At 39.0% G+C, this 22965-nt stretch overlaps 2 protein-coding genes across 2 annotated transcripts in view; both read left to right on the forward strand.

Annotated features, from left to right (window-relative positions):
- The window catches only part of DNAH12 (dynein axonemal heavy chain 12), a 56574-nt gene extending 43616 nt beyond the window's left edge, over positions 1-12958 (forward strand). The window contains exons 58-74 of the mRNA XM_050313051.1: positions 195-387; positions 1253-1425; positions 1912-2052; positions 3233-3391; positions 4392-4536; positions 4773-4923; positions 5201-5454; positions 5960-6100; positions 6888-7025; positions 7841-8074; positions 8492-8677; positions 9006-9109; positions 10132-10336; positions 10530-10667; positions 11137-11228; positions 11456-11523; positions 12477-12958. Coding sequence (XP_050169008.1) covers positions 195-387; positions 1253-1425; positions 1912-2052; positions 3233-3391; positions 4392-4536; positions 4773-4923; positions 5201-5454; positions 5960-6100; positions 6888-7025; positions 7841-8074; positions 8492-8677; positions 9006-9109; positions 10132-10336; positions 10530-10667; positions 11137-11228; positions 11456-11523; positions 12477-12667 — 2713 coding nt within the window. The 3' untranslated portion in view covers positions 12668-12958. The remainder of the gene's footprint in view (positions 1-194; positions 388-1252; positions 1426-1911; positions 2053-3232; positions 3392-4391; positions 4537-4772; positions 4924-5200; positions 5455-5959; positions 6101-6887; positions 7026-7840; positions 8075-8491; positions 8678-9005; positions 9110-10131; positions 10337-10529; positions 10668-11136; positions 11229-11455; positions 11524-12476) is intronic.
- A 2463-nt stretch (positions 12959-15421) lies between these two features.
- Positions 15422-22712, forward strand: ASB14 (ankyrin repeat and SOCS box containing 14). The gene is made up of 10 exons (XM_050312903.1): positions 15422-15562; positions 15956-16010; position 16372; positions 16700-16831; positions 16929-17087; positions 18793-19038; positions 19796-19967; positions 20936-21479; positions 22271-22424; positions 22519-22712. The coding sequence occupies exons 1-10, from the start codon at positions 15435-15437 to the stop codon at positions 22710-22712; spliced, it is 1785 nt and encodes a 594-aa protein (XP_050168860.1). The 5' UTR covers positions 15422-15434.
- Positions 22713-22965: the final 253 nt, after the last annotated feature.

A 22965-nucleotide genomic window follows, 5' to 3' on the forward strand; every position in this document is an offset into this window, starting at 1 on the left:
TCCAAAGACTGAATGGAAGTCAATCTTTACTCACAATCATGAACAGATGTTGAACAGCAAAGTCTTATTTAAACTGAAGAGAGTATTCAAAATACTTATTGTAGGAACAGAGTGCTTTTCATGGGTGGGCTTCTTTTGCAGGCAGTGTAAGATGAGCATTGACGGATTGTGTTGTTTGTGTTTTCCTTCATTAGGCCAGATTTAGAAGAGGAAAGAAATGCTCTCATCGTTCAGTCTGCAGCCAATAAAAAGAGCCTAAAAGAAATTGAGAAGAAAATTTTAGAAACTCTACATTCATCTGAAGGGGACATTCTGGAAGATGAAACTGCCATCCAGGTCTTGGATTCTGCTAAAGTAATGTCTAATGAGATCACAAAAAAACAGCAGGTAAGGAGAGAGTATGAGTGCTTCCCTTAACAATACTCAGAAATTAAATGGTAAATTTGGAGCTGGCAGAAGGACTCTGAGTTAGTTGCACGGCACAAGGAGCAGTTCTGTACTTATGAAATGGGAAGAGAAATAAAATTGGACCCATTCTAGAACCTTCACTGGTAGTTTATTCAGTCGTTAATTTAAAAGGTTTTAAAGCAACTGTATCTGTCTGTAAGACTGAGTGAAAATATTAAATTCTGAAGTTAAGGTAACATGTTAAGATAAAGAAAGGAACTACTTTTTAAAAGAAAAAATTATTCAAGAAGACATTAGTAATCAGTAATTAGGTTAATATAGATATGCAAGATTCTTTCATTATTCTTAATACAAAAAATACCAGCTGAAGTCAGCGAGAGCTAAATAATATCAGTGAGAGAAAAAAGGGTTTTTTCTTTACATTTTTTAATTACTATAGATTTAACACAAATCAAATATTGGTGCTTTCTTTAGGCTGATGTTTGTTTTACTGATATTTGTTAGTGACTATCAAATGTAATCTCAGAATTTGTCTGATAGTCAAATGCAATTGGTCATGTTTTTTAATATTTCAGATAGACTGATACTTTTGATGCATGGATACTGTTATACCTCCTTTGTTTCCATTATTGCCCCCTGTAGGACAGGTAAATTGATCAGGCAGTGGTAGGGCCAACCCATCACGGGCATCACCTCCTCGATGGCACCTTCTGCGACAAGAAAGTTGCCTTGCTCTGGTGTTATGAAGTGCTGCACAGAACTATTTTAGTAATGTTGCTAGGTAGTAATATCTTTGCACAAACAGTATCAAAGCTGTTGTGTGTCCCCTGCTGTCGACGTTCAGGTTGCAGAGAAAACGGAGCAGAAGATCGCGGAGTCGCGCGAGGCCTATCGGCCCGTGGCACAGCACTCGGCTGTGCTGTTCTTCAGCATCGCTGACCTGGCCAACATCGACCCCATGTACCAGTACTCCCTCAGCTGGTTTGTCAACCTCTTCATCCACTCCATTCACGACAGGTAAAGGGAGCCTTCCTGGTGGACAATGAGGTGTTTTCATTCTCTTCTCATCTCTCCATTTGGAAATTATTTCCCTCCTTAAATGCAGGCTGTTGAGGCAGAATATGATTGGTTAATGAAGTAATTGCTCTTTTTGTTACTGTTTAAGTGAATCATGGACTGTAAGCATGTGCTGTATTTAACTATTTTAAAGAATAGACTTACAGACAGGATGTCCTCTGGCTCTGAACTGGGCTCCATTATGAACAATGAGTGCTACCACTTAACTGTGGCAAATTGATTTCAGCTCATTATTTTGCTTGGGACTTTTAAAAGTGCTGTGAGACACGAACTGTAATTGAAATTTTGGGGAAATTGGCATCTAAGTCCCTTGTGGAGCACGTGGATCTACAAATATCCTGCACAGCCCTAAATAGACTGAAATTTCTTAACTCATTGCCTCTTTTTCAATTTGAAGTCTCGGTTTCTCCCTTCTTTCCTTTTTAGCAATAAATCCAAAATATTGAAGAAGCGACTTCAGTACCTGAATGACCACTTCACATACAATCTGTACTGCCAAGTGTGCCGCTCCCTGTTCGAGACCGACAAGCTGCTCTTCTCGTTTCTGCTCTGCTGCAACCTGCTCATGTGAGATCAGTTGGGAGAAGTCTCTTAGTACTAGAAACTAATGGTTTTCTTATCATGGAAATGGGACTGATGAGGTGGCATGTTCTCGTGCACATTGATAATAATGCCTTTGGAGTGAGGTCATGAATATTTTGGGGTTTCTAATACATATGGTATTTGTCAATGAAAGAGAATGTGAGTGCATTTATCACTACTGCAGGACACATTATGAAAAGAATGTTCCTGTGCTCATTTAAATCAGTAGTTTTGTCAATGTTACATCTTTGACTGTCTTTAAAGGACCCTGGGTAGTGTTTCATAGCATCCTCATGTCAAAAACATTTGCTGGTTTTTGAGAACACATTTTAGAAAGCAATTTTAAGCAGTAAAATGCAATGCTGACAATTTCTAGGCTTTTGTCTTTGTCATTTTCTCTCTTCTCTCTCTTATTCTGTCACACATCATAAGATCTCAGATGTAGACTTCTTTTCACAAGCTTTTTAGTTTTGTCTTCCTGAAGTTTTGTAATTTTATTGAACACACCATGAAAGGAATGATAAGTTCAAAATTGCACAACTGTAATATGCATACTTATTTCATTACAATGTATATTGTCTGTTCATGGACCATTCTTCCTGGGCCAATTTGTACAGCTACTCTATTCCCAGAACCCAGTATTTTCTATAGAGCCTTTAAAATTCAGGTGTAATTGCACTTCTAAAAAACAAATAAGCAGATATTTGGAAAAATGCTTCACTGGAAGGGTTGTCAAACACTAGAACGGGCTGCCCAGGGCAGTGGTGGAATCACCATCCCTGGAGGGATTTAAAGCCCTATAAATGTGGTACCTGGGGATGTAGGTTAGTGCTGGCCTGGCAGTGATGGGAGGAACAATTGGACTTGATGATCTTAAAGGTCTTTTCCAACCTAAACAATTCTTTGATTCTAAGATTTACCTCTTGAAACTCTTACCATAGTCTTAAGCAGACATTTCTGCCATAGTTTTGTAACTAGATAGAATACTGAGATCTGATCTCAGCTGCTACCTCAGTAGAAGCATTACTAAGTAGCAGTGAAGTGCAATTTATTTATTTTAAACAACTGTTTATATTATGTTAAATTGTACCTCTATTGCTGAATATCTTTCTCTCTTTCTCTCTTTTTTTTTTTTTGGGTTTTTTTGTTTGTTTTTTTAACATAGGGCTAGTAATGAAATAGAACGTCAAGAGTTTATGTTCTTACTAACTGGGGGTGTGGGTCTCAAGAATGAGTATCAGAATCCAGCTCCATCTTGGCTGTCAGACAAGAGCTGGGATGAATTATGTCGTGCAAGTGAAATGCCAGCTATGGAAAGACTGAGGTATAGCAAAATATTGATGTGAATTGACCTTAATTGGTTTTGACCAACACGTGTAACATGCTGAGAGAAAGGTTTGCTATACATTTTCCAAATCAGTGCCAGACTGCCAACAGGGCAAAACCAGCCCCTTTTTTCACCATTATGTTTTCTTCACTTATTTCAGTCAGTCAGAACATTATTTATAATATTATTTCATTAAATTATTTTTCTAAACTGTTTGAGGCATTGCCTAAAGAAACTTTTCTTTTAGAATTTCTCTGTGGTAGAGAAACTGTTTTAAGGGATCAGTGAATGCCAGAGCAGAATTCCAGTGCAGTTCTGGGGAAGGAGTTTCTCTGGTAAAATCTGATCTCCTGGAATAAGTAGAACTTCACCCTGGGTTTAAATAGAATTGAACACTACATTCTGGAGCCAGCATGGTTGCACAAGTCTTGCATATAAATAGCTGAGTGCAAATATTTGGCACATTTGGATCTGAGTGCAGAAAACTGCTCTGATAGAAGAAATTGTTTGAGGTGTTTGGTGTTTTAGCCCCTTTGGAGTTTTTGTAACAATGTGTACGGTGATCCAGCCTTTAAATAGTCTGAGAGTTATCCACTGCAGAGGAGTACTCTGCATGTTGTGGGAAGGAAAATACAGGCGTTTCCCTAGTTCAATTTCCTGGGAATTTTCTCCATTAAAGTGTGGTGTTCTCCTGAAATACTGGAGGCAGATAATTCACCCAGACCTATGAAGGTCCAAGCAGTCGTGGCCAGAGGAAGGAGCAGAACTTATTGTCAGCTTGGAATCTCTCAGGTGGAGTCTGTTGGCAGCAGCACGGGGGGATTGGTGGGAAGAGCTTTTTCTCCATTCACCATGGAGCAGCTGAACTGTGGGATTGTTTTTTTATGTAGATGTGAAGTGGCTTAGATGACAATACAATGTGATTGGCCTTTGATAAACATTAAAAAAAAAAAAGAATCCAGGTATTTACAGTAACTGTGGGGGGTTTTCTCTCCAGGAGTCACGTCTCTGAAAATATTGGTGAATGGCAAAAAATTTATGACAGCAAAGAGCCTCAAAATTGTCCATTACCAGAAGAATTGGATAATACATTAACTGAATTACAAAAGATTATAGTTCTTCGGTGCTTAAGACCAGACAAGGTAAAATGATCTGTTTTGGAGTGTTTGCAGACTGTTCCATGCTTTGTAGCAGAGTTTACAGTGGCTGTTGCAATAATGAATCTGATTTTCATCGTATTTTACTAAGAAAATCAATGCTGTTTTCATTTTTCAAGTGAGCAATACAAACACCACTAATATCACCAGAGAACTTTTGTCTGACGTTATTTAGTCTATGTTTGTGTTAATGGTTTGCATTTGTTTGTTTTTTTTAATAGATTAGTCCAGCTATAACAACGTTTGTTACAGATAAACTGGGGAAGAAATTTGTTGAGCCACCACCTTTTGATCTATCAAAAAGTTACTTGGATTCAAATTCTACAATCCCCTTAATATTTGTGCTGTCTCCAGGAGCAGATCCCATGTCTAGTAAGTATACACAGAAAGGGAAAACAGTAGTGTAGAACAGCTTTTCAGGTTAGGGACCTGAAATTCCCCTTCCATACACCAGGAAGATTATTTTGCACTTTCTGCAAGTAGATTTGAATGCATCATTTCACACTGGTAACATTCTGTTCTCCATAAACATGAGAATTTTTTATGTATGTGTAAACAAAATAGTAATATAAGGTTTTCAAATATATTATTTTCTGCCATTACTTCTTTTTCATGAAGAAATACTTAAATTTTGTGCTTCTCGTTCAAGGCCTCCTGAAATTGGCAACTGACAGAGAGATGGTGGGGGACAAGTTCCAGTCCATCTCCTTAGGACAAGGACAAGGACCTATAGCTACAAGAATGATTGAAACAGCAATGGAAGAAGGAACATGGGTCTGTTTACAGAATTGTCATTTGGCTGTCTCCTGGATGCCAACGCTGGAGAAAATATGTGAGGAGCTTAACAGTGAAAAATGTCACCCAGACTTCAGACTTTGGCTTACAAGTTACCCTTCACCAAAGGTGTGTGCATTGCCCAGATTCTGTACTTGGGAAAGGAAAAACTGATGGCATTTTCAGGGAATATTTATATACCTGAATGAGTTGATAATGCAGAACTTCTCTGAAACAGAATGAAGCTTTGAAGAAATAACTTATTCAATAAAGAACACTTTAAAAAGAATTTTAAACATAATAATCTCAAATTTCCTTTAAAATATTTTGATACTGTACTGTGTGATATTTTGTGTATTTTTGCTGTCACCAAATTTTTGTTTCACATAAATTCAAAAATTTAATCTTGCATTTTATTTGTGATGTAATGAATACCTCAAAAACATTTTAAACTATAGGTTTAAACTATAGGTCTTTCTTGATGCATTGGAGACTATTTTGTAAGCTATTGTTCTTTAATATGTAATTTCTTGCAGATAATTGCTTATGCAACAAACACAGACTAATAATATATTGTTAATTTAGCATCCCTTCCACACTTTCTGAGTGCAGTTTTGCTGGGTTTTACCTCTAGTTCCCAGTAACCATTCTGCAGAATGGAGTGAAGATGACAAATGAACCTCCTACTGGTCTCCGGTTAAACCTACTTCAGTCATTTCTCTCTGATCCTATTTCTGATCCCGTGTTCTTCTCTGGATGCCCTGGAAAGGAGCTGGTAATGTGCCCATCTCTTGAGAAGTTTTTGGATTTGGGTTTGTTTGTTGTTTTGGTGGGGTTTTTTATCCCCAGATAAATTGATTTCTGTCCAGTGTATATCATAACCTAAATTTTTTACTGTGGTTGTGGGTTTAGGTTTTGCAATTATAAAGATGACTAGTTGAGAATTCCTTCTGCCAGGTAATTTCACGTGGCAATATTTCAAATGATTTCTTAGACTTTATTAAATCACTTCCATGTCACACACACGTAGTGCACAATGGACATGAGCTCTGTAGGGTGATGTTTCTGTCATTTACTGAGATGGGAAGCACTCAGGACATCTTTTCTTGCTCCCAGGGAGCAAGTTCTACACTGCCCATATGTCTTATGAGGAACCTCTGAGCTAATCATGACCTTGAAGGAAGTGAAAAACAGTCAGGGATGTGGGTTATCTGTGTGCATGGGTGTGACTGCACCTAAGGATTTGCATTAAAAATACATCTCTATTTTACCTTTGTCTAATGAACCTTAAAAATAAATATCTGGTGCTGTTTGTTGCCCTTTTCATGGAAGAATGTTAATAGCACTTGAGGAAGTGGCTGAGTGTGCTTGCCTGTGTGGCAGCTGTGCGTGCTCAGGTTCCCAGGGCACAGAACCACAGAGCACTCCGTGGTGCCCTGTGCTGGTACCGAGACAGAGAGTGGATCTCACGTGGTGTTCTCTGTGCAGGTTACACACCAGCACGAGCTACAGACTAGTTAAGAATCACTGGTCAATAATGCTTTGTTTTGCTTTTCTCAAAGGTATGGGAGAAACTGCTCTTTGGAGTTTGTTTTTTCCACGCTCTTGTTCAGGAGAGGAGAAAGTTTGGCCCTCTGGGTTGGAATATACCCTATGGATTTAACGAATCAGATCTGAGGATCAGTATCAGACAGCTCCAGGTAAAATCAGGGATTGCTCCCTGTAACTCTGGCTTTGGGAAGCCCTGCTGGTAGTCAAAAGGAGCAAATATGACAGAAGTTACATCAAATGTTCATAGATATTAATGACTTCAGCTGTAAAGGCAAGGAATGTCAATCATGTTATAAATATATTCAAAATTACAAATGAAATAAGGGATTTGTTCTTCATGAGTTTTAGATTCCTATAGACCCATGGAATGAGTGTATATGGATATTATCAAAGTTAAACTGTCATACATAAGAGCTCACTGTGCTTTAAGTAGTACCATGTAACCTATTTTGGTGCTTTGTAGGAGGAAATATTTTTTTTTTGCCAGTTAACAGAACCTCAGGCTATTGTCCTGCCCCCAGATGAAATGGTGAACACTACTTGACCTTGAATCTTCTGTAGGCACTGTGTAGAAAAGTCAGGAGAGTTAAAACCAAGTTACAGAAGTTAAGGCTGAACAGCTAGAAAAGCTACCAAGAAGTTAATGAAAGGGATCTGTGTTTATGACACAGAAAAGTGTCCATCTGGAAAGTTTAGACTGGCAAAACCATCCCCTTGTAAATAATTCAAGAATGACTTGGATGGCTGAGTAATTCTGATATTCATAAGAGGCTTTTACTGTATTTTGAAATAGTAATTTTTACCTGAAAAAAAAAAAAAAAGATTTCACAGTTTGAATTTCCAATGCTTACAGAGAAAACTCCACAAACTGCAGCTCTGCACGTGCTGTAGCTGCCAGCCTGTTAGGTCAAACTGTTGTTCTGCAGATCTTACAAGTGTCTAGAATCCCTGTGCTGTGTTTCAGCTGTTCATCAATGAATACAGCCATGTTCCCTTTGAGGCTGTGTCCTACCTGACTGGGGAGTGTAACTATGGAGGCCGAGTGACAGATGACTGGGACCGGCGTTTGCTGCTGACGATGCTGGATGACTTCTACAATCCAGACATCATTGAAAACCCCCGGTACACTTTTTCTCCCAGTGGCAACTATTATGCTCCACCAAAAGGCACCTATGAGGAATACATCGAGTTTATTAAGGTAAAAAGGAGCAACAAGCTTTTGAAGTGTTACAGTGATGAAGCACAAACAAAGAAACACTGAAAGGCTTCTCTGCCTTAGAAAGGTGGTTTTGCAGAACATTAAATTGTGTGCTCGACCTCGTGCCTAACACCCCAGTATGATCCTTGCCATGATCTGGAATGTTTCTGAGAGGGAATCAGTAAGTAGGTAGGAAGATCTATAGCATAGATAATCGAGAATTCCTTGGAAATGTCTCTCTATATGAGAGGTGATGGCTCTATCACCAGCAACTGTCTGCAAATACCTGCCCCTAAGGTCCTTATTCATCTGCAGTTAAGTAAGTGGTAGTTTTTCACTCAACTTCTAAGAAAAGCCTTGGATCTGATTCCTAGTGTGCTGCTTTATCTCATGCAGATGTTTATGATTTTGTCCTAGAGTCTTCCCTTTAGTCAGCAACCAGAGATATTTGGCTTGCATGACAATGTGGATATTGCGAAAGATCTTCAGGAAACCAAGACCCTCTTTGAATCTCTGCTTTTAACACAAGGAGGAGGCACTCAGGGAACTTCTGGGGGAGGCGACAGCACCCTTTATGCAATTGCAGATGATATTCTCAGCAAGGTATTGTATTATACAAACGACTTCCATTTATCTTTTTACAAGGCAGAAATTCCCTAATTACAATCTGAAGTGTCAAATAGATTTCCTGTTGGATGAAAAAGCTTCTGGGAAGAATTTAGTGAGTTGTGCAAGTAAGAACTGGTGTGGCTGTAACACCACAGCCATATTTCAGTTGGAAGGAGCTTTATTAAATAGGTACAATACAGGATACTAACCAGAACGTTTAGTGGTATTATTGCTCTGCAAAGATTCACATTGGCATACCTTGAATGTAAAACCATTGCATAATGATATATGGAATGATTTTCAAAAATGTTGTCATTTACAGCTTCCAAATGATTTTGACATTGAAAGTTGCCTACTTAAATATCCTGTGAGATATGAAGAAAGTATGAACACTGTGCTGGTGCAAGAAATGGAAAGATTTAACAAGTAAGAATGTTCTATTTTATTATAATTCTTTTTGCAGGAAAAACTTCCTGTGATTCATACACTGTAAGCTCTGTTGTGTGAAATATTCCATTTATTTTGTTCCCTTCTAATTGTCTGCAGTGGTATCTGCAGTCCAAGCACCATTGCTCCTTGTGGAAAGTCAGAGTGTAGGATGGCTGTCAGGAGAAATGGTCTAGGGGCAAAATGAACTGAAAGAGAAATACAGGATAGAAGAAGGGAGTGTGAGGAAGCTCTGGGAAGAGAGAATGCAAACAGTATTTTTATGTTCCTTTTTTTTTTTTTTTAACTTCCCTTTCCCTTTCACCATCTTTATCGTCAATTATATTTTATTTTCCTCGTATTTCTGACCTGTAGGGTAAAGGGTTTAGAAACTGTAATACATTCACAGTTGTAGTTTATGAAACCTTTTCCTTGATAGATGGAAATATTTCTGTATCTTTCTTTATTGTCTCATATACTTCTGTCTGAAAAATTTCCGTTTCCCCCCTCCCCTTTTTCCCATGCTTTTTTCCCTTAGACTGTATTTCCACAAGTACTCTCCTAGGATTACAAACCTAGATTCACTTTCATTTTTCTCTTTGGTTCTCTAGTCTCTTTTTTGACTTTGTTTCCTAATTTTCTTTCTCTGCCTGCCTCTCCATTCCTTCTTTCTGTTTTTCCTTTGCCCTCCTCCTTTTCTGTTTGTCTCTTCACATTTCCTGCTCCATTTTCTCCCTAATTCCCTCTGGCCTTCAAATTTATCCTCTTTCCTAACAATACAGAGTATATCAGAGATAATTATTACTGTTCCTAGTCTTAAATAAACCTGCACAAAGCCATGACTTGACAGATGTGGCTAATTGTGTATATGTGTATATATATATGTATGTGTATGTATGTATTAGGTATACAAGTTCCATAGATGATTCCATAGTCACTTTTTAAAATTTCTTTCCAGTGCCATTGTCATGTTTTACAAACCACGCAAAATGCGTGGAAAATGTTTTATTTTCTGATTCCAGTTTAATCCGAACTATTCGTATTACACTCATTAACCTGAAGAAAGCCATTAAGGGACTGGTTGTTATGGATGCTGAGCTGGAGGCTCTGTCTGGCAGTCTCCTTATTGGAAAAGTTCCTGAGAAGTGGGCACAACATTCCTACCCAAGCCTAAAGCCATTAGGGAGCTACATTGTAGATTTGCTAGCAAGGCTCAAGTTTTTACAGGTATGTACAAGAGGCAGGGCTGCCAGTTAGTTATATCTCCTTTTTCATATCATTTGTCCTTTAAGTTAAAGGATTATTGGGAAAGGAAGGATAGGCTTTGTTTAGATTTTCTGACTATAGTTAAGCAGAAAATTGTCAAAGAGTGTGGGATTTCTCTTTCTGATTATTGAATGTGTCACTTTTCTCCTTCCAGGATTGGTATGAGTTAGGAAAGCCCCCTGTTTTTTGGCTGTCAGGATTCTATTTTACTCAAGCTTTCCTAACTGGAGCAATGCAAAACTATGCTAGGAAACACAGAATCCCTATTGACCTTCTGGGATATGAATTTCAGGTATGGATAAGTTTTAAATTAATATTTTATTTATCTGAGTCCTGATGTTGTGGTGAGATGTAGTACAGAAACCCTGACTGGAAGGTTCATTTTGCAACTAACTCACTCTAGTCTGAAGACATACATGTATTTCTTTAGTAACATTGTCATACCTTATATATATATTAAATATATTAAATATACCTTAAATGTATATTAATAAGATAATATATAACATCTATAGAAGAGATATATTCAAAGTAATGAAAAGTAATTCTGGCATTGGACCTGGACCTCCACTCAAAAAACAGCCTATATGGTTCATATTCATTTGTGGGATTCAAGCCTCATTTTATAACCTCTATAAAGGTAATTAAGAAACCCACAGAAATCTGCTCTCTATGGTTTTGAATAAAAGCAGCACTGAAAGGAAGGTGTTACTGCAAAGAGCAGTGGAAGTTTAATAACATGGAAAACTTATTTCTTGCAGGTTATTCCTCAGGATACTGCTGATACTGCACCAGAAGATGGTGTTTATATCCACGGATTATTTTTAGATGGAGCTCGCTGGGACAGGACAAAGTCAGTAGCCAAGTTTTTCACTGTGGTTCTGGAAAGCTTTCTTAGATACCCAAACAAGATTGGCTGAAATATTTTGAGTGATACTTTTCACGTTATTGAAGTAACACCCCAAATTAAGTACTCTCTCATACATGGAAGAAAAAGCCAACAAATGAACAGCAACAACCAAAAACCCCCACCGAATCCCTCAAGCCACAAATAATTATTTTGTTGCTTTCTGTTACCAGGGGAATGTTGACTGAGCAGTATCCCAAAGTGCTCTTTGATGCCATGCCAATCATCTGGATAAAGCCAAGTGAGTACAATTTCTCTGGTATGAGCTATTCAACAAGAAATCACAACAGTGGTTTCCTTTTTTACTTTCAGATGAAAAGACTAGTTAAATGAAGTTTTTGTGAATATGTTCAGTTGCTCCCAACATATTTTTCAACCAAAAGTTAATTTGGGTAGGAAAGCACATGGTACTTGAATTCCTTACTCTATTCAAGTCGAGGGGAACTTTTAACTGACTTACAGAGACTCAATATTTTACCTAATGTGATTTAGCAAGCTTTGCTCAGGTTATTTTTAGCTCCTGTGCCAGCCGTCTGACATATTAGTAAGTAGTTTTTCACAACTTTTAATTTCTTTGATCAGGAGGAGTAAATCCCTGTTTTACTCACATAATCACAACTTTCTACTGCAACTGTTACAGCTTAGATGTCATCAGTGAATAGGTAGTCTAAAAAATTCCTACTTTGCCTGCCTGTGCTTTCTCTTGAGGTTGGATGAATCTGTTCAGACCTGAATGATTTTAGGCTTTGCACAAGTTCCATGTAAGCAGCCTGGGCATACAAAGAGTTCCTGCAGAGTTCTTGGATCTCAGGTGACTTGAATTGCAGTTAGTTCTGTGGCAGCTGGACCAGAATTCTTGTAGAGCTCAAATGCTCATGTATAAACTATGGTTTAAGTAGGTAACTGTGCAGATTTTAATGTTTCTTTGAGTAGTACAAAGCTAGTAGAATCACAGGAAGGCACTGAATCCTGAAAACAAATTGTGGATAAATTAGTTGGGTTTAAAAACAAAAGAAACCACACAAGAGAACACCAAAAAGAGAAGCTGGATAATTTTATTCTGCTGCTCACAAAACAATGTTGCATTTTTATTTAGCTTTAAAGATGTTACTGAAAATACTTGATATTTGCATGCAGATTATTGTATCAATAGATCTGCTCAATGTAATGGCTTATTTTGGGGTTCTTTTGAAGCTCCAAAATCAGACATAAAGGAATCCAATGCCTACGTTTGCCCACTCTACAAGACAAGTGAGCGCAAAGGAGTCCTTTCGACCACCGGCCATTCCACCAACTTCGTCATCGCCCTGAGGCTGGACACGGACAAACCCGTCCAGCACTGGATCAAGAGGGGGGTTGCACTGCTCTGCCAGCTGGATGACTGACCCTGGGCACTTCAGGCCAGGCTCCACGAGATCCTGTTCTTTTTGTTGGCTTACACAGCAAAGGGAACACAGCGTGGAAAAGAAACATCTGGAGTTTTTATATTAAGAGGGCTACAAATACTTTCTGATCCTCGGTATTTTGTCTTAATTAAGTATGTGTTGTTATTATTAGTGTCTTTACAGTCTGTAAACAAACAACTAGGATTTTAGCCCTCGGTAATGTTATTGTTGTGTGAACATCAGTTTTATGCCTTAGTTAAATATCACAAAATGTATGTTAATGAAAGTAGTCTGCACTTTCTGAGAGAAACATTACAGGCAATAAACTTGATGCTGCACATTTCTTTCCTTTAAAAATAAAAAGAAATAAAATTACTCAAGCATTCTTTCTAGATCTCCTCTAGCAAAGAACTCTTTCTACCTTGTATTCAGATATATCATCATTTCTTTATATGGATCCCTCTGTAAAATACAGTGGGAATAATTCCATCCTGCCATCACTGTTACAACTGGGCATCTGAGTCCCTCACTTCCCTTTGCTGGGTGTTACACCAGTGTAAGTCTGTCTTACTGAAACTTCTATTTCTTTTAAAAACTCTGTTTATTTCTCATTTGCTTTTCTATTTATATCACTGTGAATTGTGACTAAGCAATCAGAAACATAATAATTTTAATAGCATTTTTGCTTGATTTTATTTACTTGTTTGTGTTTATTTTATTGGTTTTAGTTTTGGTGCTTTCTTACCCTTCTAAGTAAGCTCTCCAGTTTTCTCTCTTAGGACAGCACTGAAGACTTTTCATAATGTAATAGTTACCACTAAAGTTCTGAAATTCTCATTCCAAAAGCATGAGAATTTTTACAAGGAAACTGAACTTTTAATTCCTTCTTTTGTTGACACCACTTGTCAGGTCAGATTATTAAACATGACTGGCCTGTGTGAGAGAAACATGGACAAAGTCCCAGCCTGTCTCATGATCGGGTATTTATAGGGAGCTATTAATGGACATGGGCTCTGCAGAGATCATTTGCCATCCTGAAAATATCACTTTCAGCTTAATAATTACTTCTTCAAAGTGTGAGGTCTTCCCTCTTTCAGAAGGTGAGGAAAACCAGTATATTTTCTCAACTCATAGGAAACTTAGTAGTCTTTTTACAAAAAAGCATAGTCTAGATTTAAAATGTTTCACTGTGCCATAGTATAATCCATTACTAACAGTCTGTATATGTTGCTAATAATATTTCTCTTCTTTGCTACATGTGCTATTACAGAGCAAGGCCTTGCAATCATACATTAGGTGGATCAGGTAACAAATTAAATGCTGCAGGTTTGCAATGAATTCCTGCTGTCCAACTTTAAGATGTTTCTAGAATTACTCCAAACTTTGTAAGTGGCATGTTGACAACTTCCTTAACTTTACTGTGCTCATTCATTTTGCCAGTTTATTTATTTGCTTTCTGTTTTTTACTTATTTATTTTATGTTATTTTTCCCTGTAGTTTTGAGGATTTCTTTCAGGCCAACTGTCTTGCAAGACTGAAGTGGATGTTTTGAAAAGGTAAATCAGATGAGAGGTTTGAGCCTAACAGAACATCTGTGATTTTAACCTATAGTAGCACGTAGCTGAATATACAGAAGGACAGTGGGACTGCTTAACAGTGCACATCTACATCCATTATGCCATTTAGTGATCAGTTTGATCATGAATCATTTTTTATTATTTCTTCCTAAATTTTAACATTTAGACTTAACATAGTAGCAGTTAGATTTAGTTCTATGCTCCGTGGTTTGTCTTGCAATCTTTAATTGAACCCTTTCAATATAGAGAAGTTTTATGTGCTTGGTTTTTGGGTTTGGTGTGGTTTTTTGTTTGTTTGTTTGATTGATTTTTTTTTGTATTTTTTTGTTTAATTAATGCTATTCTTAAGCTTTTTTTGTGTTATTAACTTAATTGTGGTTACACCAGTGTGCTTTCTTTCTGCCTGTATTTGGATATATACTGTTGCAGTATTTTGGATATATCCCTTAAAAGTATCAGAAGCAAACGGGCTGCAGGGATGGAGACAGAACTGTAAGTTTATCAGTTATAAAAGGCAGTGCACTGGGTACATAAGGTGGTGAAGCTGGTGTTTTTCTAAGCATGTGCACAAAACACCACGGATCTGCAACACTTTCCTGACTACCAGATACTGCCCCAACAATGTCTTTGTTGAAACAGTTTGAACAAGAGCTCTTATTAAAAAATTTCATGTCCTTCACTTGCCCTTCCCTTCCAGGCCTGCTGTGAACAAACAGGGAAAACATCCTGTGTTTTATTGTACATCTGTTTTCCCACTAAGGAAACATCAGAACTCAGTTGTGATGATATTTGAGTGTCTAAATGGCTTAAGAGGGAATGACTGTTTATCTAAGAGCAAAGTTTTGCCTATTTTTGTTGCCTTCTAGGAAGCAATGCCAGAACAAGTAGCTATTCTGTATGTTCAGTCTGTGGAACAGAGAAAAAAGCTGGGATGTGCTACAGGAGTAGAAAACCTTTACTCTGTTCTAAATAGAATAATCCTGCAGTGCAAACCTAAACCCTTGGGAGAAGGCTGAAGCTTGAGATGGAAAAGTTCCAATTCATTTATTTTAAACCATGTTTCATTTCTCTTGATACTGTAACAGTGACTGCTGTTTCTTGACTTCAGATTTAACCTGAAGATTTAACATCTGCTTCCAATTAAAAAGCAGTTTCCCTGCACGAGGTGATCCAGGCTGTGCTGATTTGCCATGTACAATTCTGTGTATTTGTTTGATGACAATTCTGATGAAGAAATCCCTACCCAACGAGCTATTCAGGAAAGCCTACAAGAGAGGCACAAAACTGAAACAAGTGGCTGTGCAACAGAGGCTGAAAGGTAATAACTTACTACTTCTATTTTGAGTTTTGGCATTATTGTAAGCATGTGGTAACCTTTCTTTCCTTTGTGACTCCCTGGGCTGGATTGCTCTGACCTTTTCTCATGGGTACTGGAAACCACTGGTAGCTCACTTGGCCTGAGTTCTCCCTGAAAAAGTGTACCTGTTTCCTTGAAAATATGGGAATGTATGAACATTTCAGATGATGTGTTACATCAATACCTAAATGAGGGCAAGGCTTTATGAAGAAGATAAGTAGGTGATGTAAAATCAGATTGGTATGGTAGCTTCCCCTCATCTTAGTATTTACTTTTTTAATGTAAAAAATTCAACACTTATGGTGTCTCACATTCATTTTTACTTCTCACTCCATTCTTGTTCTGTTTGTGCAGTTTCCAGTCTACTGCAAGTAAAGAACGTGGAGAGATAATTGCAGCAATTCAGACAGTTAAGTACAAATCCCCCCCACTAAGCCTGTTCCCCTGGGAATTGCTGAGCAATGCCTACATTTGAGCTGTTTGATCACCTGATTTAAGTGCAGTTTTTCTTTCTGTAGTCTTGGGAAGAGTAAGGCAACTGAAAACAGGACATCCAAACTAACTTATTAGATAGGATCATGGTAATAAGATAGGTTCAAGTGTCACCCTTTTCAGAAATTACAGTGCTTCATCTCCTGAAATTAGGGGAAAATTCCAGGCCTTTCTTTTAAAATAAGCAGTTTTGAAGTATTAATTGATTAGTCAAGTGATACTTTACTGTAGCATTTTCCATTTTGCAAGATACCCAGATTAAAAAGCTTTCTCTAGAGGGTTCCAATACTGTTCCTTAATTGCAAAACTTAAGTGTATTCCAATATGAGATGCAATATTGCTCATGAGAAGACTGTACTTGAAATATTTTAGTCACGTTATTGTAAGGAAGTGGTTTTCCATCTATAATTCAAAATGCTTTGTGAATCAATGCTGATCATTGATTGTTCCATTCATGTAAACTTCCCTCTGAGAAAAAATTGCTCTGACAAAGCCAGTTGTTTATTCTAGATACACTGATGGGATAAGTGACACTCAATATATTGGTTGTCTGAATTTTGTCTTATGGTTAGTAATGGGATACGTGTCTGTCTTAAAACCCCACAGGCCAAGAAGAGGCCTTGAAGAAGCTGGTGAAGCACAGCTGTGCCTTTGAAGAAGCAGATCAGCAGGGCTGGCTTCCTGTGCATGAAGCTGCAGCACAGCCAAATAAGAACATCCTTGAAATAACCATGAAAGGTACAGAGTCCTCCTGGTTTGCCACCAAGAAGTTTTTACAGAGTCGAGTTGAATCAGTCACCCAGCTTCAAACGTGTTCTGCTGTTCTGCATTTCAGCCTCCCGGGCCCACACGTGGGAACAGAGCACCCTGAAAGGGGAAACACCTCTGCTGGTGGCAGTGAGGAAGTGCTTTGTGGGCAATGTCTGCTTGCTCCTCATCAATGGCTGCAATCCCAACGTCAAGAATGAAGAGGGAGATTCTCCTTTAGTTATAGGTGAATACCTTATTTAGGGGTGGAGAGCTGAGGGAATTAGGGGAGATCATACTTACACATTTCAGGTTTCAATTTGACTTATTATTAAGTTTTTTGCTCTAAGGGGGAAAAAATTTTAATCTCAGCACTGAATGTTGTCTGTCCTTGTCTGTTTTTCTTAGATGATATCAAGTCTTCAAATAAGTTGTCAGTTCCAAGTTAGAGTCTGTCACCACTAAGTTCTTAGCATTATTTATTAATTAACATTTTCCCATAAACGTAGACCTAGGAGAAGTAAAATATCTTTCCACAAAATCTGATCCAATGTAGGGAGTTCCAGATGCCTACTGCCTTTCATTCCTCAGTTGCAAAGAGTTTGAATTTCAGGTTGAACATACATTTTTCCCCCCAGAGAATCAATTAACTTTCTCCATGAAGGGCAGAGGGTCATCCTCTGCTTCCCTTGGCATCATTTATGCAGTGGTGCCAGGCAACCAGGTCCTCCTTCATGCTGTTACTGCCCTGCATGTCTGCAGGCATAAAACATTCCTAATCTCTGCCTAACATGGTATCTCTTCCATTGCATCAGCCTCTCTTTCTCCAAATCCCACGGCACTCCCATACCCAGGACCGCTCTGTGTGGATGCCACTTTAACTGGATCATGCACGAGAACTGCAATTCCTGATTTGCAAAGAACCATATTTTACCAAAATGTTTTTCAAATGTTCTGTGTTCATTTCATTTGCTTCCCTCAGTTTGGGCTATGATGCCATAATTCTTACTGAATCCTAGCCAAAAAAAGGAAAGTGTGTTGTCATTATCTCAGTTCTAAAGGACCACTATAAATTTCTTGGATTAACCTGTACATTTTTCAGTATTGCAAGGGTATTTTTTTCAAAACTGTTGTTAAAGGAGCAGAGCCTACCAACCATTTGTAGGACCCCCACTCCATCCCTGTGAAACAGCTGAAGCTTCTGGTCAGGGCCACCTGCTTGCAAAGGATGTAGAGAATTCCTAGATACTTTTGAAGTGCACAGTATTAAACTGCATCATCCCACAAGATGGGAATGTATGGGATTTATCTAAAGCAGCCATGTAGGTTCCAGATAATGGCACATCACAGCTCAGATCACAGGATGCTGTCAGGGGTACTTCAAGCAGCTGTGGCATATGAAGCTTCTCAGCCTAATCTGTCCTGATGAAGGACACTTGCTACCCTGCACAGCCTGGGAGATCAAAGAGAGAAGGAGGGAAAGGTGTTGCCTCTTCATTCCATTCCCTGGAGCCAATGCAAATTTCTCTTTTAAGATCCTTACAGATTTAACAGTTCAGGCTTATTAAGCTAAGAAGGTATATGACACAATAATTTTAAACTTTGTTTCATATTGTGGTAACTGCTTATGAAGCTGAAATGGAGCTCTGCTGGCAGCTCCTGAGTCCACCAAGGCCCTGGATGTGGCCTCCATCTAGTGGTGAGGGAAGCTGTGTTCTGGTCCATCACCAGACACAATAGAGGATTACAGAGAGAGATTATCATGAGATGGTTCATTTGGAAGCAAAGAACAGACTTGTTGATAACAAACCTGTCAGTGTAGGGTGACATCTCTCAGAGGATAAAGAGCACTGCAGGAACAGCTTTCCTGGGCTGCCACATTGCAGAAGCCACAATGCATGGAAAAGCATTGAATAACATCTGTCTGATGCTTTTTGCTTGTTGTGCTACAGCAATTAAACAGAATTCCTACGAGATTGCCTCCTTGTTGATAAGATCTGGAGCCAAAGTGGATTTGCAGTGTGTCCACAAGAGAACTGCTCTACATGAGGCAGCCAGGCTGGGCAGGAAGGATCTGGTAGAGCTCCTCCTTCATTCCGGAGCAGATCCTGACCCTCGCAGTGGATATGGGCTCACACCTCTAGCACTGGCTGCACAGATGGGACACACAGAGATTATGGAGCTCTTATTGCAAAAAGGTAAGACTTTTTTATATAGGATCTTCCAGGAAGAGCAGGCTCAGGGTGGGGGTCTGTCATCAGGGTTATAAATGATGGGATGGGGTACAGAATGCAGAGCCAGCTTCTCACTCTACTGAGAAGTAACTCACCTTACTAAAGAGTATTAAATGCTACCGGCACCAAGAGGGTTGTTGTGATGTAGTTAAGTAAAGGCCTGATAAAAATCACATTTTATAAGGTTAAAATAATATATTCATATTTTATTTGACAAATATTTTGTATTTGTAATTGATTTTCAATGCTCTATCGTTTTCTCATGTGTAGAGGTCACCTTAGAAAAGGCCTGACAAGACATTTATTGTGGGGAATTTTACATGATGGTTCAGCAGCCCTGGAACTGGATTGCATGAACTTTTTGGATATTGGGTTCTCTCGTATTTACAGTTATATCTGTCTGGTCTTTGTAAAGTAAAAGAGTTGAAGAGCATTCAATGTAAGCCAAAAAGCAACTGTTTGGATGAGCTGGCCCTTTGCTTGTCCAGCTCTAGCAGCAACTCTTACCACGTAATTGTATTCAAAGCAATTTGGACCTTCTTGTTCCCAGGATTCCATAAACACATCTAAAATCCAGGATCCACATGAAGGTTTCTGCCCACATTGGTATTATTTGGTGAAGAATAGAATTCCCAATACCCTCTCACTGGAGGGTTGGAGACATTAATCCTGGCTGGGTGTGTGCAGTGATCCTCTGAAAATCCCCTCTGCTTCTTTCCAGGTGCAGATGTTCTTTCACAGGCAATGGATTGTGCTTCTGTATTATTTGAAGCAGCAGGAGGAGGAAATCCAGATTCTGTGAGTCTTTTACTAGAATATGGGGCTGATGCCAATGTACCAAAGCACTCGGGTCATTTGCCAATCCACAGAGCTGCATATAGAGGACACTTTCTGTGAGTTAATATACTTAAAAATCAAGTAACAGTGACATGAGAAATATTAATTTTGCTAATTCTATCTCATTCAAAGAAGGCAGCAAATCTGTAGTTTTGTACAAGGAATTGTTTTTGACTGTGTACATATGACTGTTCTGTGTCTGAATGTAAGAGACCAGTCAGGATAAAATCTTCATCACTTTAGCATATATATTTTAATCCCTGTAGTATTTCCCTATTTGCCACAAATAATAACATTGTCCAGGCTGATGTTGAGGTTCTTGGGACATCCTCACTCTCTTTGGGTCTATGTCTCATTTCCACCCCATCACAGCAAGGTGAATAAATCAAATAGGCAAATAGGGAAGAAGGGTTACCCTTATGTTGAAGACAATAAGGTTACTGGAAGATATTTTCGCTAAAATCACAATTAGTAAGAGAGAAACAAGAATCTGAGGATTCTTAATTCCTATGGTAATATTTTATTAGTTATATTAAGTTACATTTAAACTTTAATGTATATATTACATTTTAGATTATATGTATTCATGTTAAAATATAGTATATTTTATTAATTCTTTAATTCCTACAGGTTAACTAAAAACATCGTGCTCTTGACATTTAGGAAAAGCTTCTATTGAGGAGTAATCCTCTAGCAAGGAATGGGGTTGTTAATAAAATGAATATATATTTACATATATATAAAAATAGAATATAGAATCATATTTTTATTCCATTACAGTATAATATAATAATATTTTATGCGTAATATTTTATGCAGGTGCCAAGTCAGTATCCATTGAAATTTAATTGTTACCGATTCAAGTCAATACTTGCCAACGTACTGATTAGGTAGATTAAAATGATTTTTACAGTCACGATGAATTCTGAAGTCCAGCAACACAGAGAAATTCCAAGATGAGTTGAGTGAAGGAAGCAATATGTTTAAGATTCTGAGATTCTTTTTAATTATTATTATTTTTCAGAGCCCTAAAATATTTAGTTCCAGTTACTGATTTTGCTGCCATTAAAGAAAGCGGGATAAGTCCAGTTCACTCAGCAGCAGCAGGAGCACATCCACAGTGCCTCGAGTTTCTCCTCAACTCTGGGTTTGATGCCAATTTTATGCTGGATCAGCGGGTTCGCAAAGGCTACGATGACCACCGCAAATCAGCGCTGTATTTTGCTGTGTCCAACGGGGATCTCTGCTCCACGCGGCTGCTGCTGAACGCCGGAGCCCTGACCAACCAGGATCCCATCAACTGCCTGCAAATCGCCCTGAGAATGGGCAATTACGAGCTAATGAACCTGCTGCTCCGCCACGGGGCCAACGTGAATTACTTCTGCAGAGTGAACACCACGCACTTCCCCTCGGCGCTGCAGTACGCCCTGAAGGACGAGGTCATGCTGAGGATGCTGCTCAACTACGGGTACAACGTGCAGCGCTGCTTCGACTGCCCCGGCGGGGACCACTGCCACTCGCAGTACGTCACTGACGGCTGGACCTCCACTGTCATCAAAGACACGATGGTGAGTGCAGCACCGGCTCCGGGAGCTGGGCTGCCACCAGCATCCTGCCTACAACTCAATGGAAAGGGACTTAAGGCAGCGTCAGAAAAGGAAGGTTTGAGTTTATACCTAAAGATAGGAATAGACAAGGCTTTAAAATTGAATAGATGTTGCCATGAGGCCTGGTTCGTGGTAGCAAATGATTGCCAACTGTATTTCTGAATTGAGAAAAAATTGCTTATGATATCTAATGATCAGTATGGCATTGCTTTTCCAGAGCAGTCTCGTCCATGCTGTGAGAGCAGGGACTTTCAGGCTGGTTCCCTGCCTTGTCCTGAACAGTGACACCAACACTGGAAGGCTGCTCTAAGGACCCTGGAGCTGGCAGGATAAGCACTGAGCAGCAGTTAACAAGCTTGGACCTACCTAAAGAGGGTCCTGGAGACACCCATCAGTGTCATTGTGCAGCAGTTTGTAAAGTCCATTTGAAAGTAATAAACCCTTCTTTAACCTAAAGATAAGGGGCTGAGGGGTGCACACCCCTGTTCAGCATGCTAGGACAGAAGTCTAAATTCCACTTAGGGATTCGTGGCACGTCTTTCTAAGCACTTAGTTACCAAACATACAGCTGCTGAAGTTTATTTTTGGATTTAGTACAAAATAACCATCTCTGAGATTTTCAGATTCTACTGGTGAGGCTTAATGCAAGCTGAGTGACAGAACACTCATTCTGCCTTGGATTCTGCTGAAGTTACTCAGCAGTAATACTTCAGTTTTGAATATTATGCCATTAAACATTTTGTTTCTCTCAGTTCTGTGAAGTGATAACCTTGTCGTGGCTGAAGCACGTGTCTGGGAAAGTAGTGCGAGTGATGTTAGACTACGTCGATCACGTCAAGATCTGCTGGAAGCTCGAAGCAGTTCTCAAAGAACAGAAACTCTGGCCAGACATCAATTTCATTTTAAGTAAGTATCTGTTTACATTTGAATTGAAAACAAGCTGCTTTGGGATTGGGGCCTTTTTTGCTGACAGGATTTTAATTTGCATTCTCCTTTCTAGCAAACCCTCGCTCTCTGAAGCATCTCTGTCGCCTGAAGATCCGGGAGTGCATGGGCCGGCTGCGTCTCCGCTGTCCTGTCTTCATGACCTTCCTTCCACTGCCAAAGTGCCTGAAAGACTACATACTGTACAAGGAATATGACCTTTATGGACAGGAAAACTTCACAGGAATCTACAACCTCAACTGTACATAAGTATTAGCCCTATATTTTGAAGGGAATGTTAACATGGGTAAGACTGTTGTGCTGCTGCTTTTTTCTTTGGGGATTTTTTCTCCTCTGTGTATTAAGGAATGCCAGCATCCCCCCCCGCCCCGTGAAGAAACTGGGGAGAACCCCAAAATTAAGTATTGGTGATCCCATTCTACGCATCTCCTGGAATATGAACTACCTGAAAGTTGTGGCAACGGTATTTTAAATGCCTACTGTGACATGTTGAGGAAATGTA

The sequence above is a fragment of the Myiozetetes cayanensis genome, unplaced genomic scaffold (assembly GCF_022539395.1).
Source record: "Myiozetetes cayanensis isolate MyiCay16 unplaced genomic scaffold, myiCay2020 scf18, whole genome shotgun sequence".
In the NCBI taxonomy this organism is placed as follows: Eukaryota; Metazoa; Chordata; class Aves; order Passeriformes; family Tyrannidae; genus Myiozetetes; species Myiozetetes cayanensis.

Bases quoted from the DNA above. Each gene is read 5' to 3' on its own strand.
- ASB14 (XM_050312903.1), top strand. From the start codon at position 15,435: ATGTACAATTCTGTGTATTTGTTTGATGACAATTCTGATGAAGAAATC. The intron at 19,039-19,795 runs GTAAGACTTTTT...GCTTCTTTCCAG, and splicing joins GGAGCTCTTATTGCAAAAAG to GTGCAGATGTTCTTTCACAG. The intron at 21,480-22,270 runs GTGAGTGCAGCA...TGTTTCTCTCAG, and splicing joins CTGTCATCAAAGACACGATG to TTCTGTGAAGTGATAACCTT.